At 40.9% G+C, this 23,737-nt stretch overlaps 1 protein-coding gene across 1 annotated transcript in view; it reads right to left on the bottom strand.

Moving 5' to 3' along the window:
• Nucleotides 1-456: 456 nt before the first annotated feature.
• LOC143987454 (solute carrier family 22 member 2-like) overlaps nt 457-23,737 on the bottom strand; it is a 74,883-nt gene continuing 51,602 nt past the window's right edge. The window contains exons 8-11 of the mRNA XM_077486171.1: nt 7,492-7,600; nt 7,285-7,397; nt 3,786-3,885; nt 457-556 (exon numbers count right to left, since the gene is read on the bottom strand). Of these exons, the coding sequence (XP_077342297.1) occupies nt 499-556; nt 3,786-3,885; nt 7,285-7,397; nt 7,492-7,600 (380 nt within the window). The 3' untranslated portion in view covers nt 457-498. The remainder of the gene's footprint in view (nt 557-3,785; nt 3,886-7,284; nt 7,398-7,491; nt 7,601-23,737) is intronic.

Raw genomic sequence — 23,737 nt, 5'->3', positions numbered from 1 at the left:
CTCGCTGCCGAGATACACAGGATATCCGGCTCTGAATCTCGGCGGCAGCATTTAAAAAAAAAAAAAACTGACAAGGCTGCAATGGTGGACAAGGCTGACTGACAAGGCTGCAATGGTGGACAAGGCTGACTGACAAGGCTGAAATGGTCGACAAGGCTGCATATGATACTGACAAGGCTGCAATGGTGGACAAGGCTGCAGATGGACACTGATAAGGCTGCATTGATGGGCATTTAAATGTAAGGTTTTTTTTTTTTCCTTAAACTTCCCTCCTAAAAGTTTTTTTCCTTAAAGTTCCCTCCTAAACTTGGGGTGCGTGTTATATGGCGGTGCGTATTATACGCCGATAAATACGGTACGTAAAGTAATATTCCACTGTGCGTTGTCCATATACTATACTTTTAAAGATTTTTTTTTTAGTTTTTATTTCTGTTCAGAAATTCCACAAAAGAACAGTGCAGTTTTATTTAAATTTATTCATTCATGTCCAAGTGAGAGTCAATCCTTAGCAATTATTTCCAAATAAATTGTATTCCTTTTCATTATTTTTTCTTTTCTAGAAAGAAAATAAGCAAAAACAATGTCAAAATTCAAGCAAAAATGTTCAATGTATATTGTATATACAAGTCTGCATCATGCAATATTAGCTATTCAGTGCTGAATCTATTTAACCAATGGTACATTTTAATTGTATGTAATATTCATCTGATTTGAACATTCTTTATTGTCAAAGGAGGCTTTCTATCATTAATAAAATTACAAAAATATACTGTATTTTGCTGTTAGATATTTATGGAAAATGAAGAGAAAACAATACATCAATTTGCACATTACTATCTAACTTTTACAGGTACTTACGGTATATAGTGCTGTTATTTTACACAGAGCGTTACATATACAGTATATTGTAAATTCACATCAGTCCCTGCCCTCAAGGAGCTTACAATGTAAGGTCCCTAACTCACATTGAGACATACACATACTAGGGCCAATTTAGACAGGATGCAATTAACCTACCAGCAAGTCTTTGGGTGTGGGAGGAAACAAGAGTACCAAGAGGAAATACACTGCTCTACTGACTAACAGTGTCCGCTTGTAAGGTAGGCTAAATTTATATTTTTACAGTGACAGCTGTTTTATTATACTTTTCTAAGTTTTCATTACTATTTAGTTAGGTCTTACTAATTAATGTCTTTTAAAAAAAGGGGGGGTGCTGAACCCCAGTGATCTTTGATCTCTTTCATGTTGTTCAGGTCGATCTCCATCTTTCAAAGGATGCCTACCCTTGCACCAGGGTATTCAAAATAGTTGAGAGAGGTATGTCAAAACGTGGACAGTTTCTTCAAACTTTTTTGAATTACCCTATCAATATGTAAATAAAGATTTCAAATATAGGCATACCCCACTTTTAAGTACACAATGGGGTTTATTTACGAAAGCTGAAAAGTGCAAAATCAGGTTCACTTCTGCATAGAAACCAATGAAACCAATGAGCTTCCAGGTTTTATTACCAAAACTTAATTGACCTGGGGTTAGAAGCTCATTGGTGAAGTGAAGCAAGCATGATTTTGCACTTTCCAGCTTTAGTAAATAAACCCCATTGTGTACTTAAAAGTGGGGTATGCCTGTAGCTCTTTAGCCACTTGGAGTATCTTGGTGCCCACAAGCTTCAAGCTACTCCTTTGATTGAACACTGATGCACTTGTACAGTTCACTGCAGCACATGGATGTTCACCTTCTGTGTGCTACAAAAAACAGTGCTATCCTTTACATAGTGCTATTTTAACAGCCTATTTAAAATAAATAGCCCCTCTAACGCTACATATCTCAATGCATGAAATTCTGTGTTTGAAATGTGCATTAATGCATGCTGCAACACAAAATTTAAATAGGCCTTTTTAAAAAAAATAAACAGATGCATGTACCCAGACTGATCACACCTCTTTTACTGGCTGGTAGACATGTAGCATCATCTAGCACTTTCCTTCACAAGGCTCAGCATCATAGGTGGGCATGTCCTAGGGACACATACACATGCAGCCTGCTTCAACTTCCACTTCTTTAGAATGATATCCACACATTATGTCATTTTGATATTTGCATACTGTAACTTCTCCCAGGAGCCAGACCACCGATTGTATCAGGGCTGAGGGATTTTGAGAGGAGCTTTGAGGCAGATTGCTATGGAAGGTAGCAATGTACAGCACCCTGCTAGTAGACATGGGCACTGCCAAATAATGCGTTTGTTTTCATTTTATTCGTTTTTTTCTTTTTCTTTTTTTTGGGTCATTTGTTAAAATTTAAATTTGTTATTTCTAATAAAATCCTAACTTTAGAAACATTCAAATTCGTTACATTCCATTTGTTTACATTCGTTTAGATGCGTTATTCATTTTTTCAATTCATAAAAATTCGAAAATCCAAAAATAAGAACAAAAATCCAAAAATTCGAAAGAACGAAAATCCGAAAATTCGAAAGAACGAAAATCCAAAAATGTGAAATTCCAAAATAGTAACTAACTAACTAACTAACTAACTAATAATAACTAACTATTAAAATATAGGTATTGGAATTTCCTTTCAAATTTGGCTGTTAATGAACATAACGAATACGAATTTCCCTGAAGTTACAAATTTATGTGATATAATGAATGCCGCATCTAAACGAATGGAACATAACGAATTAAGGCAGAGGAACAAGAACACCGGACAAAGAAGACAGAAGAAGAGTGGAAGAAAAAGTAGGGGGAGAAGGAGAAGACCAGAGGATGAAGATGGAGGAAGACCGGAGGAACAAGCGGAGAAGAAGAAGAAGAAGAAGAAGAAGATTTTTAATAAAAGACATGTCAAAAACTGTCTACTCTATTTTTTAACACTACACTACTTTTTTTTTAGTAAATGGGTAGGGGTACCATGTACCCCATACTCATTCACATGGGGGGGGCCGGGATCTGGAAGTCCCCTTGTTAAAGGGGGCTTCCAATTCTGATAAGCCCCCGCCTCCTGCAGAACCCAACAACCACCGGGCAAGGGTTGTCGGGAAGAGGCCCTTGTCCCCATCAACATGGGGCAAGGTGCTTTGGGGTGGGGGCGCAGAGCACCCATCCCCCCCATATTAAGGGCATGTGGCCTGGAATGGTTCAGGAGGGGGGGCACTCGCTCGTCCTCTCCCTTTCCAGACCTGCCGGGCTGCATGCTTGGATAAGGGTCTGGTATGGATTTTGGGGGAACCCCCAAGCCATATTTTTTTAAATTTTGGCATGGGGGTCTCCTCTGAATCCATAATAGACCCATGGACCGGGGGGAACCCCACGCTGTTTTTTCTCTCGATTTTTTTTTTTAGCCGGCAATTTTTTTTTACATTCAGCGGGAAGCCAGCGGACCACTGTTGACTTAGTGGTTGTTAAGGACACGTCGGCCAGCTTCCCGGGCCCCCTCCTTAGCAACCAGCTATATACAGTGTAAAAAAAAATGCAAATCACGATAAAAGTGCGGTAAAAGCGTGTGTGCAAAAATTTGGCAAGCACTGCAGAATCGCTCAAAAGCAACATGTGTGAAATGAGCCTTACTGATCATAGGAAGGAGTGGACACAATTGGTTATGAATTCTACATCATAATTTGAATTGTCAGCAATCCAAAAACCACACAAAGTCACTGGGGTTGCAGGTGTTTCATTAAAATCCAGTTACTTACATAAGAATCACACTAAAGTTTTTCTTATGAAAAAAAGAATTAGCTGCACAACAGGACTTTTATAGTAAATTTGGATGCTGGTCAGACTTACCTCCGTAAATTCTCTGCTTCTTCAATTGTTTCTGGTAGAGTCTGACCTTTCGTTTCCGGTAAAAACAGAACAAGAACTCCTGATAGTGTTCCAATTACAGCTAGAGTTCATGATCAAAAGGAAGCAGAAACACATGCATAAGCTCAATAAAGATACAAATATTTTGTGTACATATATTTATTTAATTTATTGTAAAGGCAATGCATATCCTAAGCTGCTGCTGCAGTCTTGACCATTAAAGTGGATGTAAACCCTCTCCTATACCCAGTGAAGTGAAAAGCCTCAGATGATGCACAGAGATAAAACAAATTCTCCTACATAAGTGTTACATGTATACCTACTGTCTTTACCTTTTTACATTCTTTGGGAAGTGCAGATCGTGTTAGAAATCTTTCTTCCTGTTTCAGCAGCACATAGGGGTTGGTGGTGGTGGGGAGACTGGACTTACACTGTGTAAGAGCTGATTGGAGGAAAGGGACACCCCCCACCCCCACTCCACATAGACAGAGGAATGAAGGAACAGGCAGAGCTGTAGTCTGCTGACTCTCTGTTAATCTACCTCTAAGCTCCCTCCTCGACATAATTTTTGAGCTCATGTTATCTCATGTGTCGAAGAACTTGTCAGAAGTTACTCTGCTGATTACAAAGGAATGGAGCAGCAGAAAGAAACGGCACTTAGAGCTTTGGCGAGAGATAAGTAACTACTACATATTTATGTGCTTAGGTCAAATTTGAGGAATGGGGTTTACATCCACTTTAACTTATAAAACTCAGTAGGTACTTTGTCACACTTTTTATTCTATCTAATACTCACAGGGATTGAAGGGAATCCCTTTCACTGGGGAGTCTACCATATTCCCATTGGTGTTCTGTGTGTTGAGCAGAGGTCAGATCTGAGTGATCAGTTCTGACTAGGGATGAGCTTGGGTTTGGTGTGAACGTGGGTTCAGACCAAACTGGGAATAAAGCTGTCACTCCTGTCCACTGAAGCCCAATCAACTGCGGCCAGGACATTCACAAACTCACAGCTGCACACATACACAAAATGGTGGGGATGCTCAAGACATAATTGACCTAATATTGACACATAGCCAGGTTAGGTTAGCTACTTGCCGGCCGGCCGCCACAGTACAACTCCCACAGGTTGGTACAGCTGCGCGAACTGCCCTCATTGTACGTAGGCCACTTTAAGAGCTATTGGAGGTGTGCACGTGCCGGCAGACGCGCGCGCCCGCGGCACAATGCCAGAGTCGGTGCGCGTGGCCAGTGGACCCACGATCACTTCTCAGAGAGCCAGAATGGGGATTTGCCAATGTAAACAGATCCTCATTCTGACAGGGAAGTAGAGAAAGATCTGCTGTTCCTAGTGATCAGGAACAGCGATCTCTTTCTCTCTATTCAATGTCCCCCCACAGTTAGAAACACCTCCTTAGGGAACACTTAACCCCTTGATCGCCCCTAGTGTTAACCCCTTACCAGCCAGTGTAATTTATACAGTAATCGGTGGCTATTTTTAGCTCTGATCGCTGTATAAATGTCACTGGTCCCAAAAAAGTGTCAAAAGTGTCCGATCTGTCTGCTGCAATGTCGCAGTCCTGCTAAAAATCACTGATCATTGCCATTACTAGTAAAAATAAAATAAAAATGCCATTAATCTATTCCCTATTTTGTAGATGCTATCGCTTTTGCGCAAACCAATCAATATATGCTTATTGCGATTTTTTTTTACCAAAATGATGTAGTAGAATACATATTGGCCTAAACTGATAGAGATTTTTTTTTTTTCATTTTTTTTTTTTATTTGGGATATTTATTATAGAAAAAGTAAACAACATTGGTTTTTCTTTTCAAAATTGTCAGTCTTTTGTTTATAGTGCAAAAAATTAAAAATGCAGAAGTGATCAAACACCACCAATAGAAAGCTCTATTTGTGGGGAGAAAAGGACATACATTTTGTTTTGGTAAAACATCGCACAACCGCGGAATTGTCAGTTAAAGAGACACAATGCCGTATTGCAAAAAATGGCCTGGTCATTAAGGGGACAAATATTTCCGGTCTTTAAGTGGTTAATGATGTCACAAGCATTCCTGTCCCTTTCTAATGTCAGCTGCAGGACAGGGAATGCCCTGCCTGCAGCTTATTAGACTAACGCCTTGTACACACGATCAGATTTTCGGGCAACCGAACGTCCATTTTTTGTTGCATGCTAGTCTCATGTCGAAAGAGAAGAGGTTACTCAGCATACATAAATTCTCTTATGACAGAATACAACTTCAGAAGTGACGTAATGTGTTGATTCATTTTGTATGTGTTCTTTGGTTTCTGAGCATGCATAGTCTTCCGCTTACGATTTTTTTCATATGAAAACTATACTGATTAAACGTAAAACAAACTATAAGTTCACATATAACAAAAATGTTATAGTCTGCACATTCAGCATTTATCTGATGAAAAACTAGGATCGGCTGTCGAAAGCACCGTACTAACAATCCGAAAATCGTCAGATCGCTCGTCAGACGAAATTTTACTTCCGATTTATGTATCGTGGGTACGGGCCTTTGGAATGAAAGCTGGCTTCTGATTTCGGACCCAAACCTGGGCCCAAACAAATGCAAGCTCATCCCTAGTCCTGACCAACTTCTCACAATACATTCAATCTCAGCCCTGTCCATTGCAAGAGAGGGCCTTAAGCCCCGATACGAAAATAAGTAGTAAAATTTTGTCCGACTAACGATCTGCTGATTTTCAGATTGTTAGCATGGTGCTTTCAACAGCCGATTACAGTTTTTCATGCAACAAAATCTGGATGTGCAGACTATAAAATTGTTATTGTACGTGAACTCAACATCAGATTTTCGTTTAATTACTACGGTTTTCATATGAAAATAAATAATCATAAGAGCAAGACTATGCATACTCAAACAAAAAAATACATACAAAACTAGTCAACATATGACGTCACTTCTGAAGTTTTATTCTGACGTACAAGAATTTTCATATGGCCAGTAACCTCTTCACTTTCGACATGAAACTTGTATGCAACAAAAATGAATGAACGTTTGTCCGAAAGTCTTATTGTGTGTATGAGGCTTTAGGGTTGTTATCCTGCAACAATTAAATGCTGGATCTACAGGTAAGAAAATTAGCAACAGATTTGCAATAAAATTAGCAATAAAAACAATTTGCTTATGAAAACTATATAAACATATATGAAAACTATTTACCATACACATGATGCCAATCATACCGAAAAATCTGAGTCAGAGAGCAAGAGCAAGCCGTAATATTCATTTGAAATTATTCACAGTGGTTAACTTACACAACAAATATAAGAGTAGAATTCAGAAAAAAATGTGGTGAAATGCTGTACATATTTTTTATTATTTTAGTCAGTTTTTTTCTCCCTTATATTTAGGAAGGTGGTTACTTTGGGTTTTCACAAAAAAATTCTGTTGACATGTAGAAGTATGTGTCTTATCACTGCATTGATTTACTTACCAAATACTATAAGTGGAAGCTCCTTCCAGACATTTGACAACCGATAAACAATAAATGGTGTAATTATTCCTCCCAGATCACACATTGATGAGCAGACCATTATTCCAAGATTCCTCAGGAACGAGAGTAAGAAGACTTAGACAAGAAGTTTGGTTTGTACAATATACTGTATATTTAAATATCTGTTTATATAGGTCATCTGTTTACCTGATAAAAGTTGGATACAGCTCAGCATTCACTAAACAAATCATTTCATAAGAAAGTGTAATCCCCATTCTGCTTATACATCCTAGTGTCACTTTTAGCCATTGTAAACCTGAAAAAGAGAAATACAAGACTGATGTTTAACAAACTGGGTATCATTGTTGGCAGACCTGTGATTACTTTATTAGAACAGTACTTTCCATATCTGTCCGTTTTCTGTTAGTCCTCTCGTGTGCTATCTTGTTTTTGTCTGGGTTTTGCATCTTACCTGCTTGTGTATACCTGAAGTTGAGTTGAGTCCCTGTCTTGTGACCATTTTTCACTTGCATAATTGGATTGCGTCTCTCAGTTGTAGTTATTGCGTTTCATTGTTTTTTCTGTGTTTACTATTGCCTTTATTGATCTGTTGGACCAGTTCACTAAGTCCCTGTAGATCTACCATGCCATTTGCTTCAAGTCATATTGCTATCCCAACCTCTAATTACTCTTGCCCTCTTCCCCAAAACCAGCACCACCTCTAGTAAAGGCAACTTCCAACACTACATAGGGGTCTTGGCAGAAACAGGCAACAGTATCATCATGTTTGAACCTCTGTTATTTTCCTACACGTTGTATGTTAGTTCCAGTGATCATACTTTCCTCTGAGACCTGTATAGCCCCCAGCTGTCCTTCATGTGGAACCAAATCCCTTTGTCTCTTTTTCCTGCTAGGTTTTCCCTCTATTGGTCAGATGTATAGATCTCTATATAAATTAGATTATAAATACAGTATACATATTATTATTTAACCTTTTATCTAACCTTTATTTTGCAAATAAAAAATCTATAAAGGAAAAGTAGTGATGAAAAAAGTAATTTTGGGTTACACCATTTTTTTGCCCAGTGATCATCATGATCCGCCTTACTAGAAATGTGTCATTTGCCTACATACTATAATGTGTCCCTTTTTACCATCTTAGCAAAGTTGAGAAGTATGATGACCAGTACTTACATGTACCCAGAAAAAGGAGGAATTTAATGGTTTGGTAAAACTAAGGATGCTATTGCATGCACGGGCACTTTGGCTATTTTTGACACTTGTGAGCAGCTAGCTACCTGCTACCTGGATTGATCATTGCTGTTGCACTTTGTGCCAAAATGCCCATGCAAATGTAGCCTTAGAGGCATTCGTGTGAGCAGTGTTCTAGAGTTAGGGCAATTTTGGCTAGAATAGACCCCAGAGAACTACTGACTTGTAGTTGGATGCTCATGTTTATGTCAACTTATCTTGGTCAGAGATTTTTGCTTTCGGGGCTGGCTGCAAACCTGCTCTGATTTCAAATATGTATCTCGGCTCCTACGTGGTTCAATCAATTGTTCTTCATATATCTAGTATCAGTCATGTGAATCCATATCTCTGTCCATTTTCTCAACATTATAGTGTTGTAATTGATGTTTGGTTTACAAAACACAGTATTTGATTGGTTTACAAAAATCCCAAAAGCTTTTAATATTGGCAAGTGTGTAACAATCCTTCTATTCATTCCAGGTCGCCGGATAAATAAGTATTTAAATTGCTGCTAATGTATTTAATTTCAGTTTATCTGAAATCTAGGAAATGTCGTAAGCATGTATACTGTGTCTATGGAAATACTATTATGAAGGCAGTTCCCATAGACACAGTATGTACAGTATGCCCTGTCCAAAGGTTTGTCCCTTCAGCATTTTACTATTCAGTGGATGCTTTAAGACTGCAAAAAAAAAAAACAATGCTAAACTCTATTAGAACTCTTCTTATTGCACAGTCCTGATTTATACATTACTTTTTGTACCTCTATCACTACTGGTTGCTCAGCAAGAATGTGTAAATCACACTTATTTGAATTGTGCCACCCTCATACTGTATAGTGGGTTATATAGGAGGTTCCAACATGAAATGTATTCTGGGGGGGCGTGGCCTAACCGGGGACAGAGATGGACGCCTGAGCCCTTTCCTCCGGCGTACAGGGAGCTTTTAAGCAACACACAGGGCTAATCTGCCACCATCCGAACATGGGAAAGGGGGATCGGAGCACTCCGGGATCCAGGGAAACCGCTGAAGCAGGTCAGTCCCCTCTCACCAGTATTTCGGCGATGTTCCGCCCGGCGCACGGGGAAGGCCTCAAAGCCGCGGCCTCGCCTAAGCCATCCACCCTGCTCGGCACCTCCGGAGGTGCGGCGGGCGGCGCAAACGGTCCGCTAGGCCTAAACAAAGACAGTTTCCCCCCACTGACCCAGGCTGTATCCCCCCAAGCCTCCCCAGCCACACAGGCCCTAAGTCTTGCAGATCTCCAGGCTGTAGCACTTGATATTAAGGCTACACTGTCAGCAGCCATTACAGATCTGAAGTCTGACATTCAGCACATGGCAGCAAGAATTGGAGCAGCTGAACAAACTGCATCACGTCACTCTGATGCCCTGAAGCAAATACAAAGATCCTCTGATAATCACCTTTGTCACCTTATAGAGATGCAACGCCACATCGAGGACCTCGACAATAGAGGAAGGCGCCACAACATCAGAATCCGTGGGGTCCCCGAGACAACAGACCAAACCCCTGTAATGCAAACGGCAACTTCCATTTTCAATGATCTGCTGGAGAGACCCCCTGACTCCCCAATTGACTTTGAAAGAATTCACCGTGCTCTAAGACCGAGGGGAAGAGACACTGACCCACCAAGAGACATTGTCTGCTGCTTGGTAAATTTTCCACTAAAGGAAGCCATCCTTAAAAAAGCTAGAGAAAAAAACAGAGTGCTTTTCAACGGTCACGAAATCAAATTGTACCAAGACCTCTCCAACATTACCTTACAGCAACGCAGGGCCCTTCGCCCGCTACTGGACCAACTCCGGACCAGAGGCATTCCCTATAGATGGAAGTTTCCATTCTGCTTGTCCGCAACATGGAGAGGTCACACAGCGCTTCTACGCACTCCTGACAACTTGCATTCATTCTGTGAATCGCTCAACCTCCCTGTAACGGAGGTACCGGACTGGTACAACTCCTTCCAGATCCATGACACATGGATCGAAGTAACAAACAACTCGACTCCCAGAGCGCAGAGAAACAGAGACCGCAGACGAAGGTCTCCGTCAGCGCCGCACCATGGAAGGGGAGCAGAACACGGAAGCCCAGGCATCTCCCCACCTAGAAGACGAGACCGAATCGACAGACCAGATCTAATGGACACCTAGACCGCAGTCCATCGCCTCCTTCATGCTGAAACTACCTGAAACATTCATCTTGAAGAAGCCCCAAGACCCTTCTTGATCCTCTTCCTCGCCAACTCTCCGTTGTTCCAACTGTCCCACCATCATCTCTTCTAATGATCTTACTCCGCCAGACCACACCTTGTTGACAGCTTGAAACTCTACCCAGAAAACACTCATTACCCTCATCCACATCTGGGTAAAACAGGTTTGCCCCAAAAGGTAAGCCCCTTCAGGGGGTTCTTTTGAGCCCTTATTCAGGGTTTCCCGGTTTCTGAGTAAAACGCATACTGTCTCGTTTTGATGGAACCTATTCAGCGTTTGGGCCTGCACTCATGTTGACCTACAGTTGCCCACTCAAAACATGTTTTTTCCTGTTTTTTTTTTTTTGTTGTTCTTTTTCTTTTTGTTTTCTGGGGAAAAGACTGAACTGAGTACCTTGTAATAAAGTTTTTTTTACAGGTGGACTCATAATCAGATGGCGAACACTATCCCCATACCCACCTTGAAATGTGCTATTTACGCATACACGGGGGGGACAGTCTAATTTTGAGTTTGTTTCTATAAGCCAGTTTGATCGCTGTCTACTATGTGGAAGTTACCTAGTTTTCTTTTCTTTTTTTTCCTTATGACAGCATACAAGAGCCTCACGGTTCTAATCACTTTAGGTTTGTCTCTTTTATGAACCCTAGGGACTGGGTTATCCCCATACCAGCCCTGTTAAAAGGTTTCTCATAGCCTGGCTCAACTCCCATTCCATTAAGGTTATTGAGGAGAATTTTATTTTTTGTTCTTCCTTCTTCTCTACCATTATATGCATAAAGTTTAAGTCTGTGCTTGAATACAGCTTTTGTTTGTTACCAGTCAGAGGCTTCTGCAAGGGGTATAACCCCTCCTCTTTTTCACTAAAACCCATGTTAAATGGGCGTACGGAGAACCCCGCTAGTGCACACCCCCCTTGGGTCCAAGAAAGACTCATCCTAAATTTCCTACTCGATATATAGACACAACACTTCTGCTACCAGGGACAAGCACTAGTCTCCAAATTGACTGATACAACTATTTATTGTTAATTTTTAGCTCCAAACCTGTTGATGCCTGGCGGGATTCTCAGTACACCCTCTCTCTTCTTTATATAAGGTTAAAGGTATTGTTATTAAGATTGTTGTTCAGAGGATTCTTTTATCGCACACTACTACCAAGTAACACATTAGTCAACCCCACCTAAGGGTGAAAGGGTTCCATCTCCCTGACGCACTAATACACAACATATACAAAATGTTCTCACTGATTTTGTCTCGATGGCCATTACAGAGAGACACCCACGGCCCAAGGGTGATCACTTAATCACACCCCATCTTACTGCAACATAGGCTTGGCTGGCTCTGACCGCATGACGCGATACTGTCACGCTATCCCCCTTCCACCTCCTTGCATAACAACCCTGTCTAGTTTTAAATTACCATGCGCATTTGAGCTCCCTGGGCGCCGGTCCCACTTACCCTTTATCTAACACCTCACTTTGTGATACAACATCTGACACTTGTTCGTCCCCCCTTTTGGTCATTGAACCCACACAAGGAGTGATCCCCCATATCGCTCCTTGACCCTACCGGCATATACATATAGGTTGGCTTAGCTGGTCTAATCCTTCCTCCGGTGTGTGTTCTACCTACCTGTATTAGGTACTCCCTTCACCCCCCCCCTTCTTCCCCTCCCCCCCTCATTTTATTTATTTTTTCTTTTATTATTTTCTTTCTTCTTTTTTCTTTTCCAACATTGCTAGCAGACACTTACAGTGATGCCGTCTCAGGGACGGCATTCCTCAACCCTTTCTCTCAAACTACTATCTATTAATGCTAAAGGGCTCAATATCCCAACTAAAAGAACCAAATTCCTTTCTGAATTTCATAAATACAAAGCCAACATAGTATGTATCCAAGAGACTCACTTCAAATCTAACAATGTGCCTAAATTCTCGGATGGACGATTCCCCACTGTTTTCCACTCCACCAACCCTGAGGGGAATACGAAAGGAGTCTCCATCCTCATCTCGAAACACACTCCACTGCAGATACAAGACACAATGGTTGACCCGGGGGGAAGATACATCTTCCTTAAGGGAGTGGTGTCATCCCGCCCGGTCACGATTGCCAACATTTACGCCCCCAACACGAAACAGGTAGCTTTTTTTCGTAAGATCAAGGACCTTTTAACAAATTTCGCTTCCGGTATTCTAATATTGGGAGGCGACTTCAATGTCCCCCTTAACCCTATTGCCGACACCTCAAATGGCTCTTCGAGCATTCCTTTCAGGGCTTTGAAACAAATAAAACTACAGCTGCAGCTGCTAACGCTACACGACACATGGAGAACTCTCAACCCTCAATCCAGAGATTATACTTACTTTTCAACAATCCATCAAAAATATTCCAGAATCGACTACTTTTACATCACGCAATCAGACCTACCACTCCTGACGAACACAACTATAGAGCCAATGACTTTATCTGACCACCACCCAATCACACTAACTTTGACTTTCCCGGAAAAAATTACTAAAACTAAAACTTGGAGAATGAACACCACTGTACTTAAGGACCCTATAGATATTCTCCGCTTTAGAGACATACTCACCGATTATTTTACTCGTAATGACACTGATGATACCTCCAACATCATTCAATGGGAAGCCCACAAAAGCGTCATCAGAGGCGAATTTATAAGGAAGCTGACTCAACTCAAAAAGGAAAAACAAGCTAGAATCAAATCCCTAGTAGATCACATACACAAACTCGAACTTCAACATAAAAAAAATGTGGCTGTCTCCACGTTTGAGGAGTTGACTAAAGCTAGAGACTCACTTACCGATGAACTGAATCTAAAGGCCAAAAGGCAATATATATTACGACATAAAATATACTACAAACAAGGTAATAAAAGTGGAAAACTTCTTGCAAGAGCAGTTCAGAGTAAGAAAGCCGCTTCCACCATACACCAAATAAAAGATAACAAAGGAGAGTCGTATTCCTCGAACGAGGAGATAGCCACCCAGTTTGAGCAGTACTACCAATCACTATATAATATCCCTCCCAATCCCGAGTTTCCCCCCAACTCAGAGGCTAGAACTAAAATCATTCAAGAATATCTGGACAAACACAGTCCCCCAAAAATAGCACACAATATCGCTCAGGAACTCGAATCTCCCATTAATGGAGAAGAATTTGACAGAGCCTTAAAAGATATGAAAATTGGCAAAGCCCCGGGTCCAGATGGTCTCCCACTACAATATTACAAAACTTTTCTTGACATTCTCAAACCCAAATTCTTGAAAACTTTCCAATCACTCCATTCCGTGATAGATTTGATTATTAGCCCTACTTCCATCTCTAATATTCCTTGACCAAGTGGGATTCATCCCGGGCAGGGAGGGTCGGGACAATACCATCAAGGCCCTGAACATAAACAATTGGCTGACTTCCAAAAAGAAACAGGGATTCTTCCTCTCTCTCGACGCAGAGAAGGCATTCGACAGAGTGGGGCTGTCCCTTGTCCCCGCTACTATTTGTTCTTACCCTGGAACCGCTTCTTAATAAAATCAGATCCAACCCGGACATAAAAGGCATTGAAATAAAAGACCATTCCTATAAAATCGCTGCTTTCGCAGATGACATGCTACTCTTTCTATCGCAACCCCTTGTCTCACTGCCTAATATAATTCAAGAACTTGAAACGTTCCAATTAATATCCAATTTAAAAATTAACCACTCCAAATCGGTAGCACTGAACATATCCTTACCCTCCAAAGATGTTGAACTATGTAAGCAAAACTTCCCATTCACGTGGTCTCCTAAACAAATTACCTATCTTGGGATAGAAATACCCTCAAATTTAACCGACCTCTTCAAACTTAATTTTCTACCCTTACTAAAAGACTCACAGGAAGACCTTAAAAGATGGAACTCCCTCAATATTTCGTGGTTTGGTAGGGCCTCATTGATAAAAATGACTATTCTGCCCAGATTCCTTTAAGCTATGCAAACGATCCCCATCAGATTACCATCTTCCTTCTTTGCCGCCTTCCACAAAGCGTGTACTGCCTTTATATGGAGGAGTAAACCTCCTAGAATCAAATATACAAGATTAATTCTCCCAAAAAATAAAGGTGGAATAGCCCTCCCGGACCTGAAAAAGTACCACCAAGCAACTATACTCACACGAATAGTTGACTGGAATTTACACCAACCTATCAAGGATTGGGTATCACTAGAGCAAGCCCAATTTCCCTTCCCAATCAACCATCTTCCATGGATAAACCCCAAATACCACTCAAAAGAGATCAAATCTCATCCTCTTATTGGTCCCACGTTAGCAATATTTCATGACACATATAAGAAAAGTGACCCCACCCCTTGGATCAGTTCCCTAACGCCTCTTAGAGACAACCCCGACTTCCCCCCAGGAAACAAACAAAAATCTTTCTTAGCAAGCTGGCCCCACAAAGCAGTACTGATTAAACATTTCTTACGCAATGGGAAACCTCTACCCCTCGAGGAAATCAATAAAGACAATGACTCTAGACTAATCTCACACTGGACGTACCTCCAAATAAGGCATTTTCTCTCCACAGTAGTATTGGCAACTCTGAGTTCCAAATCTCCCAAGACCCTTGAAACCCTATGCTCAGGAACGCACCCTCAAAGACACAATATTTCAATTATCTATAATTCACTATTTGACGAGGGTTTAGAGTTCTCCTCCCCATCCTGTATAGCTTGGGAAAACGACCTCAATCTATCATTCACTAATAAAAACTGGGAAACTATTTTCATGTACGCTCATAAAGGCTCACTCAACGTCGCTACTCAGGAGTGTGGGTTTAAGATTCTAACTAGATGGTATAGAACACCCAGCACCATACAGAAATTCAACCCCCAGATCCCCAACAAGTGTTGGAGGTGCAGTGGTGAAGTGGGATCATTATTGCACCTATGGTGGTCTTGCCCGCATATTCAACCATTTTGGAAAATGGTTCATGAAACCATTACATTCATAACCTCAGAACCGTTAGAATTTGATCCAGCCCACTTTCTACTGCACCACAACACAATCCCCTCAAAAAAATATTTGAAATCCCTTATTATGATAATGACAAACGCTGCTAGACACTGCATCCCCTCCCATTGGAGGTCAACTTCAATCCCAACGAAAAAGGAATGGTTCAGAAGGATCACCTCTTTTGAAACTATTGAAGAGCTTATCAGTATTTCGCAAGAAAGAATGTTACAATTCACCTCAACCTGGTCAAAATGGCTAGCATTTAAAGATACTCAGGAATACAAATCGTCCATTTAAGTATTATTTGTTGTCGATTCTCTGTCAGTGATCTATGTTCTCTTACTTAAGATGTTCAAACAGCGCAGGCCGCTGTCCACTCTACCTCTCTGCCTAATCTTCCCTCCTGCTACTACGCCTAAATATAAATTCTATTTTTTTTTTTTTCTTTTCTCTTCTTTCTTTCTCTCCTCACCCCTCCCTCCCCCTTCCTTCACAAGAACATTCTTATTTTATCGTCATATACGCTTTGACTCTCTTTTCGCCTTAACTGATAAGTACAATTTTTCATTTTGATTAAAACATCACATGTTGTAACTACTCAATCCCTGTGAATTTAGCAATTTCTTATGTATCCTTGCTTACATTTACGATAACGTGCTAAAATGTAAACGTCATTGTGCGATTCAATTTTGATTGTAATGCTCTGTTACTTTTCAATAAAAATTTGTGTAAAAAAAAAAAGAAATGTATTCTATTTAAATTGTATCATAATGCAAATCATTGTCCTTCTTTCACATCTACATAAAAAGCACTTACAGCACATATTGATTATCAATTTGTCATCAACTACAAAGTATTATTAAGTAATAAATAAATATTACTATATACAGAGGGTAAAATAAGTATTGAGCATGTCACTATTTTCTAGGTAAATGTATTTCTAAGGGTGCTAATGACATGACATTTTCACCACATGATGATAACAACCTATGCAATCCATACATACAAAGAAACCAAAACAAATAAGCTCAAAAATTAAGTTATGTGTAATAAAATGGAATGACACAGGGAAAAAGTATTGAACACATGAAAACAGGGACTGGAAAGGCATGTAAAGCCAAGACACCAGCGGAAATCTATCAGTAATTTAATATCAGCTGGTTTGGTCTCAACTGATGACCTATAAAATGGTGTCTAATTACCAAAGAGTCACACAAGAAACATTTCATGATGGATAAAAGCATAGAGCTCTCTCAGGACCTTTGCAAACCTTATTTTTTTTTTTATATATCTTTTATTTTAAAGTTTAATACAATACATTTCATAAATACTTATACAAAATATCAATCTTTTAAGGCATATATAACTTGATCTGCCATATTTACCATTCCATTTATCTATGACTTAACATTACCCTCCCTAACCCCCCTCCCCCCAAAAAAAAAAAAAAAAAAAAAAAGAACACACACCCCCCATCTCCCCTTCTCTCGCTCGACACCTTCTCAATCCTCATTACCCTCTAACATCAAACAATATCTCTCCATTTTCACAAATGTAAACCATTGCTGCCATGTCTTCAGATATTTTCCCCTCGTTTCCTCCATCGTGTGTATTGACTCTTCTATTACTCTTATCCGATCAATCCTCCTGACCCATTCCTTTATTGTTGGAACCTGTTGGGTTTTCCAGTGGCAGGGGATCAAGGCTTTTGCTGCATTTAGCAAGTATGGAGTTAGTGATAGTTTATATTGTGCCACCCCCTTCTCTGTATCGTGGAACAGGCACGTCCATGGGAGTTTTTCCAACCTATCCCCAGTTATCACAAATATTATTTCTATAATTTTATCCCAATAAGTAGTTATTTTAGGGCAGTCCCACCACAGATGTTTGAAAGTCCCTAATGCCGTGCAACCCCTCCAGCAGTTGGCCGGGCCTTCTCCTCTGATTTTCTGTACCCTTTGGGGAGTCATGTACCACCTTGCTAATACCTTGTAAGACATTTCTATTGTTTGTACATCTTTTGGTAATAGGTATGTCATTTTGATTATTTTGTCCCTATGGTCGTCGTTTCTTATTGGGCCTAACTCCCTTTCCCATTTCTCAAGATAAATCGGGTACCCATAGTCCGCCTCCCGTCTTAATACTTTATATATTTTGGATATTCTCCTCTCTAAGCACTGTGGTGATTTTAGCAATTTCTCTAATGGTCTAAGCTGTGTTGTGCCTCGTAGTGGCTTTGGTAACCCTTGTGTAAAATGTAAGATTTGCGTGTGTCTCCATCTATCTAGTGGTTTATGCCCCCATTCCTGTGAAATCTCCCTATAAGTGCATATGCTATTCCCCTTCATCACATCCTGCAGTGTTATTTCCTCTCTTTTTGCCCATCTACTGAAATATAAGCGCTCTTCCTTCCCCGGTGAAAAATAATTTGTATCTAAAAGAGACATTAGTGGCGAGTTGTAGCTCCACGCATGTCTCTTATTTATTCTATCCCAAATTTTAAAAGTATTTATTGTTAAAGTGTTCGTGCTCACTCCTAAGTCTCGAAACTGAGGTGGTATCCATATCATCTTACCTGTGTCTGTCCTACTCAATGTGATTTCTAACTCCACCCAACTCTTTCTTATTATGAAGCCAGTCCGTTAATCTAGAGATTACTATTGCTTCATAGTATTTTTTAAGTTCTGGCAGTGCTACTCCTCCTCTATCTTTATCTTTCACCAAAGTGCTATATGCAATACGTGCGTTTTTACGCCCCCAAATGAACCTCATCACCACAGATTTTAGTTTACTAAAATAACTCGAGGGGAGGGGTACTGGTACCATCTGAAATGTATAGATTGCCATTGGCAATATAAACATTTTAATTGCATTTATCTTGCCCAACCACGTAAGTGTTTTATATTGCATACTGTTCAGCTTGTCTTTAATTTTATTGAGAAGAGGCATATAATTAGCTTTGTACAGGTTGGTCATTTGGGCTGTCAATTTTATGCCCAAATAACTCAGCTCACTCTTACACCACTTTAGCGGCAGATGGGCTGTGATGGCTCTCTGTTCTACTTCTGTTAAATTCAGATTCAAGATCTCTGACTTTGACATATTTATTTTAAAATTCGACAATCTCCCATACTGCTCCAATTCCTTGAGGAGTGTCGGGATAGTTGTTCTTGGGTGGGTTATATACAGTAATACATCATCTGCGTATGCAGATGCTTTGTATTCTCTCTCTCCCACCCGAATGCCCTGAATGTCCGGATTCCTCCGGATTGCCACCAGGAGGGGTTCCAAAGTGATTACAAACAGGAGTGGAGAGAGTGGGCATCCCTGCCTCGTCCCGTTGAATAATTCCACGGGGCGAGACAGGGAGCCATTTACTCTAATTCTTGCCGTCGGGTGGGTAATAAATATATTATAAAGTATAATGACCTGATCCTTCCCATCATCTTCTCCCCTAACCCCAAATGCTTCAATGCCTCATATATAAACTCCCAATCCACTCTATCGAAAGCCTTTTCGGCGTCTACCGACATGAGCACTGTCGGGATACCCGTCCTGGTGGCTTCCTGGATCAGGAATATAGACTTCAGGGCATTGTCTCTCCCCTCCCGTCCTTGGACAAACCCAACCTGATCTGTATGTAGCCATTTCGGTAGGAGTAATTTCAGTCTATCTGCTAAGATTTTTGCAAAGATCTTTATATCGGTGTTTAATAACGAAATAGGGCGGTAGCTTTCCTGAGCTGCTGGATCCTTACCCTCTTTCGATAATAAAGTAATATGGGCGAGAAGAGCCTCCTCACGGAAGCTCTCCCCGATTCCCACTGCATTAAAATATTCGCAGAGCTTAGGGGCTAGATACTCCTGAAACTTTTTATAGTACAGAATAGTACAGAATAGAGTATCCATCGGGACCCGGACTTCCCCCAAGGGCTATACTCTTGATTACTCTTATAACTTCTTCTGTAGATATGGGGGCTTCCAATGCCTCCATATCCTCCTTTTCCCCCCTGGGGAAGTCCATTTTCCGAAGGTACCTCCCTATTATTTCTCTCTTTTTTACTATGTCTCCACCTCTGGGGATTATGTTATAGAGGGTGCTATAATATGCATGAAAGCTTTCTGCGATTTCCGGGGTGGCAAATCGCATCTCCCCCCCTTTATCTCTTATCTTCGGGATGTAAGTCCTATTTTTATATTCCTTCACTCTTCTTGCCATCCATTTGCCTGGCTTATTACCCCACTGATATCTATCCTTATTTATTTTATGAAATGCTGACTTCATTTCTTGTTCTAGGCATTCCTCTAGCTCTCTTTTTTTTCCTATCAACTCCTGTCTTTCCCTGAGCCCCTTAGGTCTAGTTTTTTGCTCTAATTCCTGAATCTCCCTATTGAGCTGAGCTTTCTTTTTCCCCCTCTCCTTCTTTTTCCCCGCTCCGATCCCGATCAGGTTCCCCCTTATGACTACTTTGTGTGTTTCCCAGAGTATGGATCTGGGGATTTCTGGCTTATCATTTAAATCAAAAAAAACCTTCAGCTCCTGCTCTATCTTACTACACACTTCCTGATCTTGAATGAGCGAGTCATTCAACTTCCACATTCTCCCAGTCTCCTTATCTCCTTGTACCTCTAGCTGTATTTCCACTGGGGCATGGTCTGACAGGGTTATAGGCCTGATTTCTGCCTTTTTGAGGTTTGTCACTAATTGATGCTCTATTAATACATAGTCCAGTCTGGCAAAAGAGTCATGGGTGGCAGAGAAATGGGTATAATCCCGTTCTTTTAAGTGACTTATCCTCCATGCATCTTGTAACTGCCAGCTGGACAGGGCTCTTTTAACTGCTCTTTGTCTCCGATCAGACACCCGTATTTCTCCCCCAGAGGTGTCTAATCCGGAGTCAAAGGACCAGTTCAAATCTCCTGCTACGATCAATTTGCCGTCTTTAAAACCCTCTAGTCTTTTTAGGACTTTCTTTAGAAACTTATCCGGTTTCCTATTTGGTGCATATATATTTACTATTGTGTACTTTATGTCAAACAATTTGCCTTTTATGAACAAGAACCTTCCCTCTGGGTCAGCCAGGCGTTCCTCTACTTCGAACCTAGATGTCTTATTAAAGCCAATTGCCACTCCCCTTGAGTGTGCTGATGGGGTGTCCCCATAAAACCACGTTGGAAAGTGGAATGAATTTAGTTTAATCCCTGACGCTTGGGTGATATATGTTTCCTGTAGACATACTACATTTGCTGCCCAAGTTTGGAGTTCATTACTAATTTTGTATCTTTTTTCCTTTGTATTTAAGCCCCGCACATTATACGTGATCACATTAATCGCAACCATGTATCTTTATACCTGAAGCTCACTGGTCCGCATGTACTGACCCAGAGGACTACTAACCATCGAATATATAGTGAGCAAGAGAAGGAGAGAGGACAACAAAAAAAAAAAAAAACACCCCCCCCCCCACCCCCGCAACAACACACCTAATAAGGTTGGCCAGAGTCCCCCCTTTTTCTTTGTTGACTGAATGGGCTAGACAAACAACTTCTTGATGTCGTCTTCTCTCCATTCTTACCCTGGGGCTCACACCTCCGGCCGTCTGGGCAGACCCTCCCCCCCACCCCGCTCCGCTCCCCCCCCCCCCCCCCACCCGATTCCCCCACTGCTTTTCACCCTAATTCCTCTCCTCTCCATATTTTGCTTATCTTCTAAAACTTTTTCTCTTTCCCTTTCTTCTTTCCTCTCCTCTCCCCCTCTTCCTTCCCTCTTCCTCCTCCACCCCTCTCATCTCCTTTCATTCCCCCTCTCCATTTTCCACTCCTCCCCCTCTCCTCCATCTTGACCTTCTCTGTGAGGGCCTGATTCTCTCCTCCTCTGCCCACCCTGGCAATATGGGTTGGGGGATTTCAAGACGCTCGCAGAAGCCTCTCAAATCCTCAGGGAAGCGCAATACCGCCGAACGCCCATCTTTATTTCCTTTCAGACAAGCTGGGAAACCCCACTGATATGCTATCCCTGAGGCTACCATCCATTCAGTGAGAGGTTTTAATAACCTCCTTCTTGCTAGAGTCTCCATTGCTAGATCTGAGTACACTTGTAATTCTACACCTTCATGGGACACCCCTGCGAGCGTCCTTAACTTCCCCATTATTTGCACTTTCTCTTCTGCATAGTGTAGCCTTACGATCACATCTCTTGGATTCTCTGTCCTTGTCCCCTGACGTGTAATCCTGTGCACTCTGTCTATCTTTAGGTTTTCATTGGATTCTCTTCCTAACAGCGGGTTAAATAGCTGTTGAACTATGTTCTTTAATTCCCCATTGCCATATTTATCCGGGAGGCCTTTAATACGTATATTTTCCTCCTACTTCGGTTTTCTTGATCCTCCAATTTATATTGGAGGGTTCTGTTCGCTCTCTGCAGATTTATCATTTGTTCCGTTACTTCATCTAACCTTTTGTCTTGGGTATCCAACCTTTCCTCAATCTCCTCTACTCTTTCCAGGACTAGCCCTATATCTGCCCTTACCCCCGATATTTCTGCTTTTAAAGATGCTTCCATTTTTGAGAACATCTCTACCAGCATCTCCTTTATTGATGAAACTTCTTCTTGGGGGTGGGATTCTGCTCCCTTTAACTCCTCCCTTCCCTGCTGTAATTTAATAGGGCTCATTTGTGAATTACCAGCTCTGTCTTTTGGTCCTACAGTCTTGGCTCCATTTACTTTCACCCCTTTGCTATCTTCCAAGGTCTTCTGTCTAGTTGCACCTGATCTCCGGGGTACTCCTGATTTGGGGCTACCCTGGTCATCTTCTATTACACTGGTGTTACTTGCCATATACCGCTGGATTCCTCCTGGACTGGAGGTCGGCGGTATATTTTTACCGGATTTACCTGTCTTCCCCCTCATTTTATCTAACTACAGTTGATACTCCGTAAGACCTTAATACAAAAAACACTTAATACAAAGAACAAAAGAACAAAACAGAGAACAAACGCGACCCTTTTCCTGAAGATACTCTATCTTTTCTTATTTCTTATTTATGATGTTGGGCCCTTACGTACTATTTTAGCTTAGGTACTACCCTCAATCTAGGGAGCGTAGGGAGGGATCACCCACCTTCACTAAACCCCCCTCTAAACAATAAGTCGAAGAGTGGGGTGGGAGGGAGAAAAAAAAAAAAGAAAGAACCCCCCACAGCTACACAAAAACGTATCTTTTGCCAAACTCTTCTCTACTCCTAGCCTGACAAGAATCACCTGAAAAAGATCAGCCACTCCTTCCTCCCGAAAATCACCTTCTGTTCAGATCACATTATCTCTTAGCATCTCTTGACATAACATAACATAACATATCCCTTAATGACAAAAACAAAAAAAAAAAAAAAATAGCAAGATAAATAAATAGTTAATTAATACTGAGAGCTGAAAAAAAAAAAAAAAAATGTCTCTCAATGTCTTTAGATTATTCTTGACACCTCAAAGTCACTCTATTCTTTACCAATAAAAAAAAAAAAAAAAAAAAAACGAGAAAAGGGCAAAATAGACACGTCACTACTTCCAGATGAGAGACCTTTATAGTAAAAATAAGTCCTTAATATTTGTAATAATCTCTAATATCTATTGCTCCCAGTTTAGTGGGTCGATTCTCGGGTGCTCCCCACCCCTTCTTAGGTTGTCCTTAAGTTCTCTTCTTGGGAGTTTGGGCACCTCCTCCGCTTCCACAGCGCGATATTCAATCTTTAATCCCGTATCTGATCACCGGAATGGTTTTTAATTACTAGTAACGGTAGAGATAAAAAAAAAAAAAAAAAAAAACACACGATTCTTGCCCAGCTGTCCAGGTTATACCCTTATATTTCTGTTACTGCTTTTAAGTCAGGAAAAGTCGGGAAAAAAAAAAAAAAAAAAAGAACAAGAAAACAGGGGAGGTCACAATACTACCATCTCTGCAATAATCTCCCA

Source organism: Lithobates pipiens, unplaced genomic scaffold, assembly GCF_037356315.1.
Source record: "Lithobates pipiens isolate NorthernLeopardFrog02 unplaced genomic scaffold, aLitPip1_a1.2 Scaffold_18, whole genome shotgun sequence".
Classification (NCBI taxonomy): domain Eukaryota; kingdom Metazoa; phylum Chordata; class Amphibia; order Anura; family Ranidae; genus Lithobates; species Lithobates pipiens.
The sequence above is the reverse complement of the archived record's forward strand: the minus strand, read 5'-3'. Positions and strand labels throughout refer to the sequence as shown.